Source organism: Rhinatrema bivittatum, chromosome 9, assembly GCF_901001135.1.
Source record: "Rhinatrema bivittatum chromosome 9, aRhiBiv1.1, whole genome shotgun sequence".
In the NCBI taxonomy this organism is placed as follows: Eukaryota; Metazoa; Chordata; class Amphibia; order Gymnophiona; family Rhinatrematidae; genus Rhinatrema; species Rhinatrema bivittatum.
In genome coordinates, this window is record NC_042623.1 from 89,919,742 (window position 1) to 89,942,168 (window position 22,427).

Sequence of the window (22,427 nt, forward strand, 5' to 3'; positions counted from 1 at the left end):
CAATAGGGGCATGGCCAGTGTAGCATCCTACTAGTTATCAAAGAACAATGAGAAAACAAAGATATCCTGAACTGTTACCACCACGCTTCATGATCCCAGTACATCATTATTATTGCATCTATTTACTGTCATCATGTAATTTGTATAGCACATTTATCCCAAAGGCTGTACAGTTAAATCAACACCAGACATAAAGCGTAGGGTCTGAGTAGCCATACTGTTCATGGAAGAAAATGGATCTTCTGCAGGTCATAATACTTATACTGGATCAGCACAAGAATTACCCACAAATATTATTTTGAGACAACATCGCATCTGAAGAGGACCATGTGATCTTGAAAGCTCATGCATAAAAACTTCTTTCTATATGTTTTAGGTTGTTCCAATAGCGAAGTATTAAATCTAATTAGGTTTCATCTATGGGGGAGTTTTGATAGGCTGAGATTCTACAACTTTATGTTTAAAAAGTTAACTAGGGGAGACTGTGCCAACTGTTCCCCTCCTTATCAGCCCATTGCCTTCCCTGTTGAATCTGGACCTAGGAGCATTCATCCCTTTGCATGCTACTGTATTCTGCTGGCAGTGACATCAGCGGCCCATGGGAAATTTAAACTCTGCTTCACTCAGGGGTGGCATCAGATGGCTGACTTCAGCCAAAGGACAGCATAAGGACATAGCCTGCTAGTTTACTGACTAAAAAGGGCCTATTTACTTGTGTGTTAAAAATGAGCTTTTAATATCCGTAAAAACATACCTTAGCATGCTGCATAGAATATGGGCTTTACCGAAGAGCATTAAGCCTTTAGTAAATCCCACATTTGCTGCAACAGCGTGCATTCCCACAGACAGTAACGCCTGCATGATACCAATGAGGGCAACCTGCGTGTTACTGGCTGCAGGAATGCGCTATATCAGCCAATGATTGTAAAAAAGGGAACAAATGTGTGGTACCCCCTAGAAGATAACTCCCCCCCACCCCAGCAAAACCCTCCTAATAGTTTCAACCATGCCATATAAATCCCTGCCCCCTGTCAATAAACCTCACCCCAACTGATAAACTCCAAAGACCACCTCTGGGGTAAAGAAGAGCCTCAGTTTGGTTGTTGCATTTTACATTTTCATGCTGGCATGGCAGGAGCAACTGAGCAAGTCCTTTTGGGTGTAAGATGGCGATAGAGAAGGCAGAACCGACAGTGGGGACCCTTTTGCGTTCTTCAGCTGGGAACAGGGTTTGTTGACAGGGATGTAGGGTTTCATACCAGGGGATTGGATCTGTTGAGGTGGGAAAGATTCTGACTGGGAGTGAGGGAAGAAGAGAGGGTATCATGGGGAGGGGGCAGCACACAGGGCTATGTGCCCCTATTACAATTGTGAGCAATGGTGCAGAGGGGGTGGCCGAAAGCATTGGTAGATGTGTTGGTCTGCCAGTATTCTTGAGGAAAGTTAATGATAACTCTTGAAATGTAGTTCACTTTCTGAGGATCAATGCGAATCATGAGGTTTATTGTGATCTACTTTAAACCAGTTCCATTTTAATGAGCTACTTTGCATGAATTTGCCTTTCAACCTAACTCATTAATTCTTGCCGTACTGTTACGTTTGCCAGCTCGTCGGCTGCCCCCGCAAACTGGCACACTCACCCAGATGCTGCCCAGCTGTGCTTCGCGGCAGGATGCCACCGCCATCTTCCTCTTCGAGGCTGCCCCCAGGCGGGCACATGTGGTGCATGCACAAACTTATAGGCCCCGCAGCGGGAAAACCCTTGGCTGGTGCCAGCAGATGATGTCACACGCTGGGTATTTAAACCCCCGCTGTGCAGCAGCAGTGGGTTGATTCAGCCTTGTAGTGTGAGTTGCTGCGTTATGGGTCCCTGTTCCTGCCTGCCTGACCCAGCGTTACGGTTCCAGCCTTCCCTGCCTGCCTCATCCCTCCTAGCCCAGCCTCGCCTTGGATGAACTCTTGGATTGACCACAGCTTGGACTTGGACCATTCTCGCCTGGCCCCTGTCTCTCTGATCACAGCCTGGACCTAGATCACTCGTGCTTGCCACCTGCTTCTGATTTCAGCCTGAACCTCGACCATCCTTGCCTGCCACCTGCCTCTGAACCTAGCCCTGACTGGGACTTCCCACAGTACTGCTCTTCACAAGATTCTCGCCCCCAGAAACCGAGGGCTCAACCTTAGGGGAAAGGGGCTGGTAAAGGTGAAGCCCTAGACCACTCTCACAGCAGCCCAGTCCTGCCAGCTGTCGAGGAGGACCTACAGGGCCTTCCCTGTAGGTTGAGTCAACCTCCCCACAGCAACAAGGGTCCACAATCCTTACACACACACATTCTGCCACTTTTTTTTAAATTTTTACGTTAATATTACTTTCAAATTTTTACCGTTGTGGTGATCGATTATTTTTAGAAAGTGTTCTGGATAAGGGCACTTTATAGTAACCACAATCAATATAGTAACATAGTAAATGATGGCAGATAAAGACCCAACTGGTCCATCCTGTCTCCCCAGCAAATATGAATGAATATATGCAGCTATAGCACAGGTTTGACATCCCTATCCATGATCATGGAAACTTCATCAGCTTTTCTTTTTCTGATCTGGCAGTTTCCTCCTGTTACACGGGGGCTTCCAGCTCAATCAGAAGCACAGCTGGGATCTGGCATGATTAGCCTTCATTTGTAAGTCACTGTATTCCAGTTATTCAGCCACACTCCTTGTCTGGAGGCCAGGTACCATGGCTCCTTCTGGATCCCTGCAAGCAAGGGCCCTAAATCTAACCACTAGGTGTTGCTATTGCACGATGACGGTGACTCCTTCCACCAGAGACTGTGATGCTGCCCCTGCGGCATCCCCAGCCCTACCTGAACTGGGGAGTGGAAGACCCGGGGCAGGAACTGATCCTAGGTCCCTCTGCATGGTAATGTGTAGCATTGCGACTGAGCCACTGGGCTGGCCCTTCATCAGCTTTTCAAGGAACGGCTGAATCACTGAATGTAATGGACTGAACCTTACCATTGGATTCATGACTCACTATGGGAGCCTTTGACACCTTCTGCTCTCCATCCTAATGAGGTACTTACCTTAACGCCCAGCTCCCAACAATTCCAACAACTAAGCTCCTGCTAACTGTCTCTAATGGTTTCCTGCCGTTCAATGGTTACAAAAAGGACAGCAAAATTTGACCCTTGGCAAAGAACTGCACGTTCTTGCAGAATCGAAGGAATTAAGTAGCATTTTGGAAAAGGGCTAAAAACAGGATAACAGTGCTGTGCTAGCAGGCACATGGGGATCTAACTTCTCTTACCCCAATCTTTCTCTTTCTCTTCGCCACTTTCAACTGGATGGTACTATGGTGTCCCATGAGTTCAAACTGCAAGTGTGATGCCTGGTGTGAAAGTAAAGGAGTATGCAGCCTGAGGTGCCACTGTCCTCCTCCTACTGAATGCCAGCAATATGAGACGTGGGGATTACAGGGACCGGGGTAGGAATGGTGGCTGAGTGGGTGTGTGTGTGTGTGTGTGTGGGAATGAGATGGGATTGTGTGTGTGTGTGTGTGTGTGGGAATGAGATGGGATTGTGTGTGTGTGTTTGTTTGCTTTTGTGCTTGGAGGAGATGGGTGGGAGGGTTGAAGTGAGATCTTTGGGGAGTGAAAGAGGAGCTTGGTGGGAGGAGGTATGAGAGAGAGGGAGCCAGCTGGGATCTGAAGGGATGGGTTGATAGATGCGATTTGCTGGAGGAATGAGAGAGGGGATCTTCTGGGGAAGGGAAATAAGAGAGGGGATTGCTGGAAGGAAGGTGGTGGGAGTATGAGAGAAGGGAATTTGCAGAGAAGAGTGAGAGAGGGAATTGGCACTTCTCCCCTCTCGATGATCCTCCCTCCTTCTTCAACATCTCTGAGAATCGCTTTCTGTCTTCCACTCTATGTGAAACATAAAAGGGTTTCTCTATCCCTATTCCCTCTCCCTCCTCTTTTCCTTTTTCCCCAATCTCCCTCTCCCTCCGTCACATTGATCCTTGAGTTCTCCCCAAGCCTCCCAAAAAAAGAACACAATATTAGAAAAAGAATCACACAAGAATGGTCAGAAAACTACTTTATGTTTACAATGCAAAATAAAATATACATTTAATGAATAGGAAAAGTGTGCAATCCATATTAAGTTGTATGGTGAGTAGGAAGTTACCTGGTAACTTTTGCTGGGATATCGATCCAGACTTATCTGGGTAAGTCTGCTGCAGAATATCCAGGTTAACTTTACCTGGGTTGCATTAGGATTGTGATTTACCCGACCAGACTTACCCCACTTAAATTTGTCTGGATAGCACTGAATATCGGTGTGCGGGGGGAAAAAAGTATCTGCCCTGGGCTCTGCCTGGGTCAGAGCCAGAATTTTTCTTATAGAGACTCAGGATGGCTCAAAGCAATCTAACTCTACAGTGTAGTAAATGTTCATTTAGTTTTGGCCTGGCAGTTTCCTCCTGCTCCTTTGAGCTGGTGCTAGAAAACTTCTACTCCTTCCAGCCATCTACCCAACCACTGCAGTGAAAGCCTTTGCACCTCCCTCCGGAGCCATGGACTGAGAGCATGCTGCTTCTGGCCACTAATTATGCCTGCCGTGAAGCTCTTTTCTCCCCTTGCCCTCGGGATTACGAACACTTCCTCTGCAGCATCCTCAGCTCCAGCCGACCTGTGGCGCAGAAGCCGGGGACAGGAATAGGAACCCAGCCCACCTCATTGTCCCAGAGTCACCTGTAGCCACTTTTCTAATTTGTTTGCTATAGTTGACGTTCTTCACATGTTATTTGGGACTAGAGTTCACTGCTGAATGCACAGTTTAACTGACTGTTGTGCAAAGTAAGGTTTTGTTTTTAAAGAGTTAATGGCATCTGGCAACAAACTCGGTGAGGAATGACATGCTTTCACCCGAAGCTGTCATGGAATCTTCCCACTTGCTATTCGTCCAGCTGAACTTATCAGTTCTCGCCTTGCAAAAAAAAAAAAAAAAAGGTGCTCGTGTAGGTTACTTTTTCTGATATGGAGCCATAAGCTACAAGGTCTGTGCTAGGCACTGCCTCTCACTGCTTACCAAATGAATCATCAAATATGGTAAATGAAAGCTGACCTACCTGCCTCCTGGTTACGAAGTTCCATAGGACATGAAACTAGTGGGGAAGACCCGAGCCTGCGGTTTGCAAGGTGCTAGGTTTTCAATCAAATTACTGAAGGAGAAAATCCTGCATCCTCCCCACCCTTCTGTCCTACCGGTCCCATTGTCTTGTGGTAATGTAACTATACATTTGAACTTGTCAAATTGAGCATGAAGGAATACAGATTCGACACTGGAAATGAGGGTTAATGTAGCTCTCTACAGGCAGAGTTGATAATGATGAAGCCCTCTCGGCATATTAAGGTGTCACCTATGTCATTTGGACAAAGCTCCCTGGGATGGGGTTCCATGAAGCGGGCAGACTAGATCTCCATGTTCTCTGCAGTTAAGGACAGGAATTCCTCACACCCAAGAGAGTATAAAAGTAATCATGATAACTGGAAGCAGACCAGCTTAGATTCAGCAGGGGACTGAAAAGGGGCTCATTTATTTAGTGCCATTAAGCTTGTTTGTAGAGTAGAAACCTTTTCGAGCTAGATTGTAACCTACATTTATTCATTTAAAAGACCTTTTCCAAAATACACTGCAGTCTTCCAAAGCCAGTTGGCTAAAATCTCTTATTTTGTGCTTTTCCATTTTGCTTCTGGTTTTGATTTGCGGTTCAGTTTCCACTGAGATTGTCTGGCTTTTGAGAGCAACCAGGGGAACTCTTAAAGATACTGGGGAACGGTAAAAAAAAGCCCTAAACTTCGAGAAGTGCTTGAGAGCGTAAGGAAACCCTGACAGTATGGTCCTGTCGTATGACTAAGTTCACAACTCTCCCTCCTTTGGAAGAAGACTCCCTCATGCATGGTCAAATGTGTCATCATTTTCCTACTCTTTCATTCCAAAAAAAAAACAAAAAACAATTCTCAATAGCAAAGCATTTCAACAGAGCTCAAGTCAGCTCTCTTTCTTTCTTTCTAAGGTTGAGGTGTATGACATGAAGAAGCGTCAAACTGGGATTATTGTTAGAAAGGGGCATATGACATGAGCGCAGTGCCGGCAAGCCATTTATCCTAGCACAGCACATAAACCAAAGGAATTGCTTCCTCCTCTTGTAAGCCTCTCGCCAAGCTTCCATTGTATTGTTGTATGTTAAACAGGAAGTCCCTGCAGAAGGGTTTCATTATGCTTGGAGCTCATCCACTAAACAGAGGATGGTTAGAAAGGGCTTTGATGACCACCAAGACAATTACTGATTGAGGAACAATTCCTGCCTCTGAAACTGAACACCATCTATCAAACCAGACAGCGCTTTGCCTGTATATTAGCCTGGAAATGTTTTGATCTTTCTCATTTTATAGCACAAGCTGAAGATCTTCTGAGGGCAGATTTTTCCACATTCTATGGAGTGGTCACTTCAACTTCTGATTTCCCACATCGGGGTCTATGTGCTAAAGTGAGTTAAACCGACAGGTGACAGGTGTTACTGGAGTTTTTAACTGATGTGTTTTATGATTTATGCTTATGTAAGTTTGTGTTATATGAATTTTAGAATTGTTGATCTACTTCTCAGTACCCTGCTTTCTAGCCTAATAGGAGAGATAGTTGATAAATCTATATATAAAAAATTAAACTTGTGTTAAATCCCACCAGTGTAACAGGGACTTACAGACACAAATAGATGCAGAATGCGGCTACAGAGCACACCCATAGACCATGCTCTGTGGCAATGTTCCTGCTATAATGCATGGGGGGGGGGGGCGCATATCTACTGTGCTATATATAGTATCAGATAGAGATTTTATATGTTCAAACTTCTTTTGTAAAATTGTTTTTTGTTTTTTTTTTAGGGGCCACTGTCCTTAATTTGAGAAGACTTTCAGTTGCGTGAACATTATTCTCATATTCTAATCACTGATCTCCACCTACACATTGTTTTAGGGCATACGTATGTATGCTGAGAACTAGATATGGGCAGTTTCTAGAATATAGAATTTACTATTTTTTGTAGGAATATGCAGATGTTATTTCTGTTTGGTTTTTTTTTGTTTTGGGGGGTTTTCATGTTTTGGTTTGTTTAATGTTTTTTTTTTTTTGGTCAGTTCAATTTGTTTCCTGTTCCAAAACAAAAAACTTTCATGGCCAAAAAAACCCCAAAACAAAATGGGCCTCTCAGAGGCCCTCTAAGTTCCCTCTTGCCAGGCAAAGAAAAGACTGGGGCTCAGGCCTACCTGGCTGGGCCTCTCTGACGCCCACTCCTCGCTGAACAAATTAGACCTGAGGCCTGGGCATTCATGGCTGGGCCTTCCCAGATTGCTCCAACCCCCACTCCTGCCCGTTAAAATTTTCTGGGTGCTGGGGTCTTCCCTGTCCACCACTTACCAGATCCGTAGGGCCCAGAAAATTGGAAAGGCAGGAGCGAAGCCTACTCACTCCTGCTCTCTCTTGATGCTTTAAATTTGGTTCTGGAGATCCGCAGCCCTGATTTACCCTATCCCCAGCCCTGATTTACCCTATCCATAGGGCCCAGCTAGTGAAGGGCAGGAATGAATCCCTCTCATTTCTGCCTGCATTCTCTGTGGAGGGAGACAGGCCTACGTGAAAAGGCAGGCACGCTGGGCTCCAAGATCTGGAGTCCTCCCAGTCTCCTTACTGCTGCCAAATTCTCATCAATTCTTCCCTTCGTTCCCCTCCTGCACCACGTGGGTGTGAGTGTTTTATTACCTGCAATGACCCTACCACCCAATGGAAAGTGTCACACCTCCCTAATCACTTCCAATTCTCTAGGTCACAGGGGCAGGGTCTGATTGAGACCCCTCACACATACTGAGGTCGATGCTGAGGCCACTATTGCCATTTTAGTAAGAGGTAGAATTGGACACCCCCTTATATACATCACATGCAAAACGAAACCAACAATACACACGGGGAAATGTAATAATGAAAATGACATAGTGACATAAAACAAAATTTTTTTTCCAAGTGCTAAGGTTTCAGTAGCTTGCACTTTGACATTGATTTGGGGAAATGCTCCTGTCTTCCCCTCACCCTAGTGTGATCCTGTTTGTGGTGTCTGCCATTAACATCCGAGCAGACATGCACTCCTGTAATGGCTCCTGATACAGGTAGACTATATATAACATGAAGTAAGCTAAAGCAGTGGTTTATCTTCCCATGGATGGCTGGTATTGTAATATATAAAAAAAGATTTTTGGAGAAACAAATATTCGTAAGAGTGCTAACTAGTTATGGATGAAAAATCCTTTCATTTGTTTCAATAGAAATTAGTAGCCAATCACTTTTATTTAACAAGAAGCTCTACCCAGAACTAACGGAGTGTACTTTGCAGGATGTGCGCATATGTGCACCTGTGGTCCGTGCACCTGCATGGATCCGAAAAATTCCCTACCTGTCAGAATGCTCATATCCCCCTTGACATGTCCTGAAAGTCTGGTGTGGCTAGGACACCAAACACAAAAGTTAGTAAGGGGAAACACATTAATATTATCTATATAAATAAAAATGTTAAATAGTTTGGACAAAATTGCTAATCTCAGAAACCACTGAACCGATTGCTTTCAAATTTGGACACAACCTTCATTTCGCATACAGGAAGGTTCTTCTATACTTACATTACAGATATGTCACACCTGTGACAGGTAAAATAGGTTTAAAATTTTTTTTCGAGAAAACAGCGACATCTGCTGGACGTAAGCGCCATCTGTTACACCTTACACTAACACACGCTACACTAATCATTTCGCCAGTCCAGGGCCACGTTTCACTTACATTTTAACACATACGCGCACTTTTTTCGCCGGAAGATAACTATTTCCTTTACAGATAAAATACACCCACCACCCTCCTCACACCCCCCACACACATGCCAAATTGATTTACTTCCCACAGCCTCCCAACACACACAAAACCACCCTCCTCACACCCCCCACACACATGCCAAATTTATTTACTTCCCAGGCCCTCACAATACACACAAAACCTGACAGAAGTCCGGGAGGCTCCAACGGGGGGCCAGGACCAGTACGGGACACATCTCCTGCACTACAGCCGTCGGCTGCCAGCAATCAACATGGCGCCGACGGCCCTTTCCCTTACTATGCCACTCGGGGACACCAATGGCGGCAGTAGCCCATGTGACATAGTAAGGGCGAGGGCCCCGTGGCTCCATTTTCAGGATTGGCAGCCGGCGGACCTTTACCCTTACTATGTCAGAGGACCTACCGCTGCCATTGCTCCACCCCACTGACATAGTAAGGGCAAAGGGCCATTGGAACCCGTTTCAGTGCTCGCAGCCGACGGACCAACGCCAATACATCGCTCCCGGACCGCTCCTGAACGCCCGCTCCACCGACTGACATTTTTATCAGATCTCGGGGGGTCTGGAGGGTGGGGGGTTGTAATGAATTTATTGCGAACATCTTGGGGAGGGGTCTCGAGGGGGAGGGCAGGTTTCATTCATTCAGCAACTCTGGGGGGGCAGGGGGTTGGGCTACTGTTTTTCGCAGGACTGGGGGAGGGGGGGTTAGTTTAAGAGAACTTTTCTCATAGGGTTGTTTTTTGGGGGAAGGGGGAGGTTCATACACAAATGCATACACTAAACTTGCACGATCTCGGGAATGCACCAAAATAGCCCTCCCCAGACCACAAAACAAATTTGGAAGTGCAAATTTGGTTAGGCACTCCCCTATTTGGCTACATAATGCACACAGACACCCAGGGACAGACCACATGTAGCACCAACAATTTTAATTTCCCAGGTCTTGGGGGGGGGGGGCAGGAAGGTGGGAGGTTATTATTTGATTTAAAGGTTTGGGATTGGGTTGGTTTTTTTTGGGGTGGGGGGGTTCCCACAGAAATAGGTTTTCTGATCTGAAGGGTAGGCAGTTGGCGGGAGGAGGTGACAGTGAGGGGAGGTGAGTGTCAGGGGAGGGAGAATGAGGGGAGAGGTGAGTGTGAGGGGAGGGAGTTGGAGTGGGTACAGGGGAGGGAAGGGGGGGTGAGTGACCAAGGGGGAGGAGGATGAGTGACTGAGGTAAATGAGCAAGGGGAAGGGGGAGGGAGGGTAAAGAACCTGACTCTGCCACTGCAACGCGTGGCCGGGTACCGCTAGTATATATATATATATATAGATATATATATATATAGATAGATAGATAGATAGATACACACACACACATATATCCACATACACACACACATATATATATATATATATATATATATATATACACACATAAATAATATATATATCCACACATACATATATCCACATACACACATATACACACACACATAGATATATGCATACACTCACTTATACATGTATAAATATAGAAAGATTCACATGTATACACACACATAAATATATATATATACACACACACACACATAGTGATCCACAGGCTCTGGAATGGGGTGAGCCACAGGAGGTATGGCATCACCAAAATCTGACCCTTCTTGCAGAACTGCTGCAGGAGATCCAGGGCTGTGTCGGGCAGGCAGTAGCTGATTGGCGGCAGTAAGAGGAAGAGATCAGTGGTGCATCAGCTGCATCCTCCTCCTAAACAGCTCTGGGCTTGATTACTGCTCTGAACCTCACGGGATTCTGTACCAGTGGTTCAAAGCAGTAGTCAGGCCAGACGGCAGAGGAGGAGAAGGAGAAGAAGAGAGAGGGAAGGGTGGGGGAGACCGAGGAAGTCACAGAAGGGGGGTGGGCAGAAAAAGGGGGGGGGGGGTTTGAGTGAGTAAAAAGGGTGTTGATGGAGGAGGGATGGAGAGAGAATGACCATGGGGACCTGAGGGGACAGAGAGGGATGGGATGGTGCTTGGTTGGCTTGGCCTTGCCTCTGCAGTGACCTCATAAGCATTCTTTTCCTTCTAAAAGTAGACTAAAAAATAAAAGAAAGTTTATTTTTGATGAAGACCTCCCTGTGACACGAAACACAGTGATTTTTCGTTGGTTTTTTTTTTTAATGCTACGAGAGTTACAAAATAAAAACTTTTATCTGAGGTAGAAGGTGGCCTTCTAATTTTCATTATATGCAGCCTGCAAATTCTAACATGCCGACACATCTGCAGCGTTTTTCATTAGCAATTAGTCTTCCGCTCCCAGGAGAGGGTGTGGAATTCGGCAGGCTGCGTGTTGCAGCAGTTCCCCCTTTTCACAGCAGGTGCTGCAGAATATGGAGTCCTGGGAATCTCTACCATTACGACACTGGAGAACTTTGTCTGGCGAGTATTACCATTCAGTAAAATCCCTGTGCCTTTGATATTTTGGGGTCTGATTTTCCAAGCCTGTTTTTTTGCGTGCAAGGGGCACTTTGAAAATCACCTGAGGAACCAGTGCGCATAAAAGCACGCAAGTGCCCGGGTAGCATGGACACTTACTTTTACGTGCATTGGTGGTACGTTTTTCGGAGGGTGGCGTTGGGGCAGGGATGCAACTTATATGCATACCTTTGTATTTTGGAAAGTATTCATGCAAGTTACCATGAGCAGGTGTAACTTTGTGTGTGGACAATTCCATACATACCCTGCCGATTGGAGAAGGATTTTTAAAGCAAACTTTTGCACTTAAGCTCACTTTGAAAATCCCCAGTAAAGCTTGAGGGTATATTCTGCATGCAAACTTTACTGCCTTGTGGGGAGTTATAAAAATGTCCCTCCCTATGTCTCAGCTACCCTGGGATGGGAGCTGAAAGAGCAGATTATTAGATAATTCAGTTTGCAGCCGTTGATTAAAATCCGTCTTTTTAATCCCAAGGAAATGTTAGCATTTCACTCCCGCTCCTGTCATTATTGCTTTGAGTAAACGGGGGATCTGTTGTTCTGCTCCTTATCAGAACCTCATGCAGCCCTCAAATCGATCTAAGAATGAATACTGTTAGATCTACTGATCAGTGGATGTGGGGAAAAGGGGGCTCCCCCAGTTTTCCATACGTTTAATGCTCCCTTCCAGATGGTTTGCTTGGCCCTGGGGCCTTGGGCAAGAGAATCCTTCGGAATTTCTTAAAGGCTTAGGGGTAGATTTTTAAAAACGGCGCGTTCGCGTACTTTTGTTCGCGCTCCAGGCGCAAACAAAAGTACGCTGGATTTTAGTAGATACGCGCATAGCCGCGCGTATCTGCTAAAATCCAGGATCGGCGCGCGCAAGGCTGCCGATTTTGTCCAGCCGGCACGCGCCGAGCCGCGCAGCCTGCCTCCGTTCCCTCCAAGGCCGCTCCGAAATCGGAGCGGCCTCGGAGGGAACTCGCTTTCACCCTCCCCTCACCTTCCCCTCCCTTCCTCTATCTAACCCACCCCCCCGGCCCTATCTTAAACCCCCCCCCACCTTTGTCGGGGGATTTACGCCTCCCTGCGCACCAGCGGGCCGCTAGCGCGCTGAGACGCGACCTGGGGGCGGTTCCGGAGGGCACGGCCACGCCCCCGGACCGCCCGGGCCAAAACCACGCCCCCCGGGCCCGCCCCCGAAACGCCGCGTCCTGCCCCCAAAACGCTGCGCCGATCGGCCCCACCCCCGACACGCCCCCCTCGAAAAACCCCGGGACTTACGCGAGTCCCGGGGCTCTGCGCGCGCCGGCAGGCCTATGGAAAATAGGCGCGCCGGCGCGCAAGGCCCTGCTCGCGTAAATCCGGGCGGATTTACGCGAGCAGGGCTTTTAAAATCCGCCCCACTGTAAGCAAGTTGTATATTTTCAATTTCACCTTGCTCTATCCGTGAAACTGTAAAGAAAGTATCTTAATACAATACGGATAATACAAATATTCTTTGTTAGTAAATTTAAGGACCCCCCCAGTGTAGGGCACTGGGGGCTTGCCCAGTTTGTAGGGCTCTGAAGGCTGCCACTGCCAAGGGCCAGAGAGCAGTCTTCTTAGACTAACCTGCAGTGTTGCTTTTGTGCCAGCAGGGGTTGCTGCAGTGGCGGCGGCAGCCCTCAGCTCCACCCATCCTAACAAAAGAGAGCGCTGCACCTGAAGCTCCCGTCCTGCTGCTTGCAATCCTAGGACGGAATCACAAGGCCAGCCCAGAAGTTGTTGTTTTTTTTTTTTTTCTATGGAGGTTGGGGGGTTGGGGGGGGAGGAGGAGAATCAAATTGGTTTGTAAAACATTTTTTTAAAAGCAAAAATCTGCGGAAAAATACTGCTGGATCTACTCCCTAAAAACTGCAGCCGCTTTCTGTAGGATCCTTGGACTCCCGTGGGGCCCCCTGTGGATTTCCACGCGTGTTTCTAAAAACCTCAAGGGGTCTCGCAGGTACAGCAGCTGTAAGGCCCCCCCCCCCCCTCCCCATGCACCGTAGGTGGGACTGACTCAGAACGTGATAGGGAAGATGGATTACACTGTAAGACACCCCCTCCCCCCCCCCCCCTTCGTTATCTCGTGCATCCCGCAAAGGACTGGAAATCATTTCACCCTGGGAGCAGCCACTCCTTTGGAGACTGGGAAGGGGGGGGGGGGGGGCGCTTTATATTCAAATAAAAAGTTTCCTGGGAGGCTGTGGGCCCCCTCGGTGCCATTCCAGCCCCTTCTCTGCTTCTCACACAGGCTAAGGTTATTTTTAAAACTTGCTGTGGGAATTTGTTTTTTTCAACAGTCAACAGTGAAGCCTTTTAAAGAGCTGCCTGCAGAGCGGATTCCTCCTCCTCTGTCCAATCGTTTATCTTTCACAGCTGATTTGCTTGTTCTTTCTTTCCATGTGGCTGTGCTGGTGTCATAACACCGTGTCAGAGAAACAGATGAAACGGCCTAATAAAATCTTTTTACTGCCCTTCCACCCCCCCCTCCCCAGCCCTTCCTGAAGGAGCATAACGTTTAGCAGAGATGAGAACAGAACTTTTCTTACTCTGAGGCCATCAAATTGACTCGACAGCATCGACCTTAAATCCTTTATCGCTCCCCTTATAAAAGGAACAAGTGGAGTCTGTCCCCTCAGCAAAGCCTTCCTCCCCAAGGAAACCATTCCCGCCACTGAAAATCAGCTTTACCCGTGCATTATTTACATTCCCTCCCAACCACTCTTAACAAAGGAAAACTGAGATCATCAGCCTGACTGGTAAAGAGGGGTTTTTTTTTGTTTTTTTTTAACCCCACCGTAGGCCAAGAATGGAAGGGACTCTGCTGTTCCAGGGATATTTACTGGAGTCAACTTAAAATAACTAAAGGATCATTAGCTCCTGTTATCAAGGCTTATTATATCTCAGCAGGCACCACTACCATCCCAAGTGAAGATAAAAGTGTAATGGTGAATGCATTCCTAAAATATTGACTCCTCTTAAAGATGAGGGGAAGTGGGTGGATGTGTCGGCAGCCATGGGTGAATTATTCAGACTTAACATAACTTATGCCATGCTTTCGGTCGAATTTGCTCTGTAGCCAGTCTGGCATTTGATACTTCAAAATAAAAAAAAAAAAACAAACAAAAACTGTTTCTAGGCCAAAACGTTAAAATTGTCCTTGATGTCTCCAGGGCCACTGAGACCCAAAGGATAATATTTCTAGTTATGTGCCAGGAAGTTATTGGTTTGGGATGAGAGTTACATTTTCCTTGCGATCTCCTGCTAAAACTTAAAAGTGCTTAAGGAACACTCATGTATTTTTTTTTTTTAATGACCCAGATCTACTTCATTTATTCCTTGTTAATAAGAAAAACTGATCAGCAGTTGTGGGGGAGAGGGGTGGGGTCTAGAATTATTTATATTTAAATCTTGCAGGTTTTTTTTGTGTATCTGCTTTGTCTAACAACTCAAATGTATTTTAAAAAATTTTAAAACCTTAGAGTGGCTTTGCAAAAATAAGGAACTGTGTGTTCTTGATGGACTCTCCTGAAAGAAACACTTAGTGAGTTTTTAGCTCACGAAGAAAGTTCGGGATGGAGTAAGATGATGATGTTTATGAGCAGTAATAATGATATGCTGGAGAGGGCGCCAGGAGCCTCTTGTTAAACTATTAGATGTAAACTGAGTGTTGCACTGAATGGAGTAAAGCTGGCAAAAAATCTCGTAATAAAAAAAATGGTAAAGAGAGAGGGCACATTGACAAGAATTTGGTGAGCTGGCCCAGTGACTCAGACCCACCATGCAGAAGGCCCCCGATCCCCGAGTCAGGACGTCTGCACCCTGCGTTGGCTGGGGCACGAGGATGTCACAGAGGCAGCGTTCACAGACCTGTGGGGCAAGGAAGTCAAGTCATTGCTTAAGGATGACACCTAGAGTCTGGATTCAGGGCCTATGACCCTGGTGTGTGGCTCCAGGCCTAGGACTTTCGCTGCGATGGCCACGTTGGGGAGGGGAGAGGAGAAGAGAGATAATTGCACACGAAAACTCATGGTGCCAAATCCCATTCCTGGTTCTGATTAAGTTGGAAGTACAAGAGAGCATGAGGAAACTGCCAAATAAAAAAAAAACAACCCAAAAACATGGTAGTTGGTGATCTGTGATGCATTTGATCTTTAACAAGCCTTGTTCTGATTGGACATCCAACGTATCGTCAGACTCAGCTAAACAAGCACGTTTCCCTGGCCCATCCAGTAACATTCCTCACGCATAGATGGGTTGGGCCAATTGTTCCATGAAATGGATGGCCCCAGACAAGCATTCCCTCTGGCCTAAATTTAATGACATAGGCAAAGTCTAGAAAAGACTTGAAGCTGTCCACATGAAAGATTTTCTTCTTTCTTAAAAACAGAAGTATAAGCAAAACTTGTTTCAATACTTCAGTCACTGGTGAGAAGGAATACAATATTTTAAGATTCTCCATTTTCTTTCTGGTATCTACTGACTCCATGTCATCTGGATAGACTGAACCACTGCTGGTTCTCCCCCATGACGTGGACTTCTAGATCCAATTTTCCTAAGAAAAGTAGAGCCACAAGTCTATGGATGCCATGGAAGAAATCCAGGGCAAGCTCAGCCTGTACCGACTTCAGACAGGTACAGGCTGTAACTTTCACAGGCTGTAACTTTCACAGAAGAAAAGGAAATGGATATGAAGTTTTGAAAGCTACTTCTGATTAACTGCAGCTATGATTGTGGAGTGAACCCAAGTAAACTGTGCAGCAGACTGTCGAGCCCTGACACATTCAAAGTACAATTACAATGCAGCCAGATTCAGTATGAGTTTAATGGACCAATGGTGCAAAGTGTATGCTGTTTTTAAAAATTACAAACACATATTTAAAAATATTTAACACAGGTGGACCACAAAAGGAGAAAGAAAACCTAGGAGTATGACCAAGAAACAGCATCAACATTTTAAGTAAGGACTTAAAGAAACTGTAGATTGGCTCTGAGTCAGGAAGAATTTAGTCAGATGATGGTAGTCACTCTTGAATATAGTTTTTGCACTATGGAAAAAGTCTACTGAATGTTATCTGTTAAGAGTGTCCTGGTCTGGACCACTACATGCAACTACTGCCTACAGCAAATTATTCCGGGTGTGCACCATCTTTGTTAGCCAATGAAAATCCATTCCCATTCGGAAGCAAACTCTGCATGCTCTTTCTGTGCCATTTTTTTTCTAGGCTGGATATTTTTAATGGTGACAGTGCTTTAAGGGGGGTGGGGGTGGGGGAGAATATTCTCATTGAATGGATACATTTCTGTCTGACAGGCAGGTTCAGGCAGTTGGCTGCCTCCGGAGTACAGCAAATACTCTGTAATACCAGCTGGCATCATTGGCTTCAGAGAGTTAATATTGGAAATGCATTATTTTACTTCACTGACTGATGGGGAAAATGCATAGCATATGCTTTTACTAGTGAAACTGAAGGATTGCATCCATATTCCGATGCAAGAAAATCTATATAAAAAGTATATTTTCTTGCAACAGGTGATGGTTTCTCATTACTCTGCAGTCCCCCGTTTACCTTTCTCCACTAATTATATTTGAAATCCGTTTTTAGTACCTGCTGCGATAACCGATTTCTGTTCATTTTCCAATTTTCAAATGCCTTTGCTGAGGGAAGTTACATTAAGGCTGGATAGTATTCTGTCTAGTGGCGCACAGAAAATATTTAAACCCAGGGATTAAAACTGCCAGGCTTTCAAAAGGATCAAAGCAAATCCCCAAAATGTCCAAATGCTTTCTATAAAATCAAAACAAACCAAAGCAATGGGCTACATTCTAGGAGGCAGATAATCCATGTTATATGCATAGCCGTTCTTCCCTTTTTTTTTAAATTGCTGCTCTGATTAAAAATTGCAAATGCATTCAGTGGAGCCTACTCGGTGGCACTGCGTGTGCACGGACTGATCTTTCTAGCTCTCACCCATACACGGGAGAAAGACATCCTAAATGCTAATTGCCCCCCGGGATCCCTACCTTCACCACGTCGTCATTGAGGTGCTTGGGGTCCCTGTTGACCAGGTCGATCTCCTTGGTGTGCACATCGCGCGCAGGCTTTTCGCTGAAGTTCTCATCTGCCATGACTCTGTTGTTGGGTTTGTAGATGTTTCCCTGCTCCCTGATGGGCGATGTATACAAAAGCCCCTAGAAAATAGGGAGGGGAAGATGCACCGGGGTGGGTGGGGGTGGGTGGGTGGGGGAGAGGGAAAAAGAACGTTAAAATGTTTTCGCCATGGGGGGACGGGGAGGAGGGTAAAAGTTTTTAAAGAGTGCGGCGTGCGGAATCGAGCAGTGTGAACTCATGAGGGCTGGCACCAGGCGGACTTTTAAGGGGAGAGGCGGGGAGAGATACCACACCCCCCTCCCTGGCTGCGCTGTGCCGTCGCCAGGGGTCATCCGCCAACCTGAGCAGCGGCCTCCCACCTCCTCCTCCCCACCCTGCCCAGCCTGGCGGAGCGCAAGGGAAGCCCCTGCCATCGCCCTTCCCTGCAAACCTTCGGCGAGTACGGCAGGGCCCGAGAAGGTCGTCCCCCGTATTCAAATGCAGCCGGCAGGGTGCTGAAAGGAAGAAACTCGAAACCCCACGATTCCTCCCAGCCTAACTCCCTGCTTGTTTTTTTTATTTTTTTTTGTTTCTAGTGATAAGCACGGGAGATTAATCAGGTTGAGTTTGTTATGTGCCATGAACTAAAACTTCGCTGAAACGCAGCCCTCACCTCGGCAATAGAGAAACTTTTTTTTTTTTTTTACACTTCAAGAGCACAAGAGACTCCAAAGCATTGAAAAACACATTTGATGTCTTTTTTTTTGCCCGAGATGCCAAGTGAAACTGTTGCAAGCAAGATCAGAAAGGAAAGAATATAGAAGAGGGTAGAGAAATAGTGACTATAAGAATGCATAGAGAAAGCTGATTCTTAGGGGAAAAAAAATCCCCCCCACAACAAGAAGAACAAGAAATGTAAGGCAAATCCTACCTCTGATTCCACGTATTTGGTTCCAGACATGCTGTCCTGGACGTGCAAGAAGCTCTGCTTGAGGTTTCAGTGGGGGATAATTTCAAGGATGGGAGGAAGGAATGCACTGTGTTGTAAAAAAAAAAAAAAAAGCAAGCCCGGGAGAGGAGGTGGCTGTAAGCAAACTTGGTGCTGGCAGGGCTCCAGCGTTTGTTCTCTTGGCTTTGGACTGGGATGACAGCTTTGGATCCAGGCACACCGCCATCGACTTGGGGCAACAGAGTTAAAAGGCGACATATTCCGTATAGGGGAGGTGTGTGTCGGGGCCGGAGGGGGGGACGACGACCCACGTCTGCTCCTTGACAAATCTGAAACAAGATTTTGCATTGGAGCCAAAGCCTGCTAAAGATTCTTGAACCAGGGCAGGCAGCTGGTGGCCATCGGCAGCCAGAGGTGATGGCTGCTTTAAGAAACCCGTCGGAGGATGCGATTGCACAGATGTGCCTTAGCCATGGCTCGGGGGTCTGCCCTGTATTCTGCTACAAGAGACAGAAAGTATTCAGACTCCCTTACAAGTTCTCCTGCAAATCAGTTTCACATCTGTCACACAAGGCTCCTTTGATGTTTCGGGGGGAAGCCAGTGAAAAGTGCTGCGCCTGGGGAACGAAATCCTTATATGATTTACGTCAAAACGCTTTGGCAGGGGATTTGTATCTTTTCGTGACAATGGTTGCACAGTGAACTGTATGGAAACATTGAATCGCTGCCTTGCAAAAGGAGAGTTTTCCAGCTAGTTAACCCGTGAAGTAAGGGTGCCAGAAGCTTTGTGAGAGAGTGTGTGTGTGTGTGTGTGTGTGTGTGTGTGAGAGAGTGTTGCTGGGGGGGGGGTGGGGAGAGTCATACCCTGACATCACCGTGCCTCCTCCTCGCACCCCCCCCCAATAGAATCTCAAGGCTTCTCTTCGTTCTCTCGTTCCTCCCATCCTCCTCCCTAGGACCTGATGGCACACTTTCTCTCTTTCTGCAGCCCCCTACCTCCTCACCAGGACCTCATGCGGACCTCTTGTCCCTCCTCCCCCATCCCCTCACTATTTCTTTCTCTTTTCTTTTTCCCCAAATCTCATACCACCCCTTCTCTCTCTTCCCCGCTTGAACCTCATGGCTCCAGGTTCTCTCTCCCTTCCCCCTTCCCAAACCTGATGACTCCCCTTATCTCTCTCTTCTAGGGTTGCCACCTCACCCCAAGGAAACTGAATAGCTTGATTCAGTCCTGCTGTTGCACCATTGAAGGTATGAATGTATAGATCTGATTTTCTCATTAAGTTCTCTTTAAAAAAAAATCAGAACTACAAATCCATGCATAACCAGGATTAGATCTTATTATTCGGTTGACCCGCAGTGAGGTGGCAAACCCTACTCTCTTTCCCCCAACCTCATGGAGCCCACATTTCCCCTTCTTCTACCTTATGGCTTACAAAACTCTGTGGTGACGATACCCGCAAGCAGTTAGTACTGAGACTCATTGACCTTGTGTATGCTCACAGGCCCCCACCTCCCGCTTGGAAGCCAGAAAGGGGTGGGACCTGTGTGCATGCCTGGGCTAGGGAAGTCCACCATCACCGAGTCCGCCATGTTTTCTTTCAGGAACCAGAAGATCCCTTGTAGGGGCAGCGGTGATCTAAGTGGTTGTGAAAGGAGAGGTTGATGGTTTGCGGAGGGGGGGGGAACCAAACTTGCCAGCAGCCTAAAAAGATAATAGCCACGCCTCTTGGTCATAAATAAAACACTTGTGAATGTCCTGATCAGGACAGCACTCCCACTGGCTTGCAATGAACTGAAAGTGCTTTGGGGCTTTCTATGTCTTCTCAATATTCTGACCACCTACCTTGGTTAACTTTTAAATATGAAATAAAGGGACATGAGGTGCTGATAGGCAGAGGAGATGGGCTGTCTGGTCATTATCTGCCATCTATGTTTTTACTTGACTGCCTTGCAATCTAGTTTTTTGGATGTGAGCTGGGAGTTTTATATATGTGCAAGGCAAATTAATTCATACAGATAAAGAACTAAGGGGGTCATTTACCAGACGGATCGCACGCGAAACGTCCCTTATCGCGTGCGATACCAAGATGGGGGCGGAGTCGGCCCCAGAAGAGGAGGAGTCGTGGCGTCACCGGGGCCGACGCCGTGGACGACGAAAAGGTAAGGGCCTTTTCACGTCCTATTTCGCGCCCAATAGCTACACCTTCTATGGTGGCGCTATTGGGTGCGAAACCGGCAGCGATCGCACCGCGGCGGTGCGATCACTGCCAGCTAGCGCAGGATCGCCCCCCCTGTTTTGGCCCCCCGCCCCTCATTACCTAAAGTATTGTAGGCCTTGAAGGGAGAGAGAGGGGAGCTCAGTCGGAGCCCTCCAAGCACTCGTGGTAAGCCCTGATTGAAATCAGCTGCTGCAGCTAGGGCTCCTGGACTGGGGCTTTAAAACCCCATGCATGGCTTTGACTGGCTTTGACTGTCTTCTGACTGCCTTTGATTGCTGTTTTTTATTTTGCAATTGTTTTGGGATATATGGGGCGCAAGAGAGGCTAAGATCAGCACCTCCTCTCCAGCTACTTTAAGACTCGGTCCGATGGATGCTCATCTAAGTAGGCTCAACTTGCCAAGAGAGGACAGTGTTAGAGACATATTAGATGTCTCTTTAAGTCCTGGCGCTGGACCAACTCCTATACAGCCCCCAGGATTTACAGAGGAGGGCAATTCCTTTGAAAATGAAGCAGCAAGTGCGAGTTTTGCAAATGTAGGTGAGTTATATGTAGATTTAGCAGCTTCACAACCCTTGAATATTCATCAACAGGGAGTAAATGGAAGCCCCTCTGTAAACATTGGTGGCATACAGGCAGCTGTGGGAGATGCCACCAATGTTACCCTGGGTGACTTGTGGAGAATGCTGCAGAAACTAGATACTAATGTAACACAAATGAATTTATCCTTTTCAGCTATGGTAGGAGGAAATAGATCAATGATTAAAGATCAGGGGAAAAAATTAACTGAATTGGAATCTAAGGTAAATAGTTTATCATTGAAAATTCAGAACGCTCAAAGTGTTGAATCTAATAGGGATGTGAATCGTTTTTTGATGATTTAAAATATCATCCGATATATTTTAAATCATCAAAAATCGTTAGAGCCGTGATACAATAACAATTCCCCCGATTTATCGTCAAAAAATCGTAAATCGGGGGAAGGGGGAGGGGAAGGGGGAGGGCGGGAAAACCGGCACACTAAAACAACCCTAAAACCCACCCCGACCCTTTAAAATAAATCCCCCACCCTCCCGAACCCCCCAAAATGCCTTAAATTACCTGGGGTCCAGAGGAAGGGTCCCGGTGTGATCTTTTACTCTCGGACCTCCGTGCGTTGTAGAAATGGCGCCGGCGCTACCTTTGACCTGTCATATGACAGGTCAAAGGTAGCGCCGGTGCCATTTTGTTTTTTTGTCCCCCGACGTCAGGAGCGTAGGAGATCGCTCCCGGACCCCCGCTGGACCCCCAAGGACTTTTGGCCAGCTTGGGGGGGCCTCCTGACCCCCACAAGACTTGCCAAAAGTCCAGCGGGGGTCCGGGAACGACTTCCTGCACGCGAATCGTTTTTCCATACGGAAAAACGATTCGCGGTAGGAGATCACTTCCGGACCCCCGCTGGACCCCCAGGTACTTTTGGCCAGCTTGGGGGGGGGCCTCCTGAGCCCCACAAGACTTGCCAAAAGTCTAGCGGGGGTCCGGAACGACCTCCTGCAGTCGAATCGTGTTGCCGTACGGCCGGCGCCATTTTGCACAAAATGACAGTGAGATCTGGTAGAATAGGACCTGTGACAAATAGACATTCATCTTTCCCAACTTTACAGCATCCTGTGCATTAACCCCCCAAGCCCACAGAGATGTCAAACATCCAGGATTCAAAAACCCAAGAAAAATTGGATAACAGTGGGCTCTGGCAGAATAAGACGTGTGATGAAG

General features: G+C 46.8%; 1 protein-coding gene across 1 annotated transcript in view; it reads right to left on the reverse strand.

Moving 5' to 3' along the window:
• CAV1 (caveolin 1) overlaps positions 1-18,547 on the reverse strand; it is a 36,471-nt gene extending 17,924 nt beyond the window's left edge. The window contains exons 1-2 of the mRNA XM_029615258.1: positions 18,433-18,547; positions 17,435-17,602 (exon numbers count right to left, since the gene is read on the reverse strand). Coding sequence (XP_029471118.1) covers positions 17,435-17,602; positions 18,433-18,462 — 198 coding nt within the window. The 5' untranslated portion in view covers positions 18,463-18,547. The remainder of the gene's footprint in view (positions 1-17,434; positions 17,603-18,432) is intronic.
• Between the last annotated feature and the right edge of the window lie 3,880 nt (positions 18,548-22,427).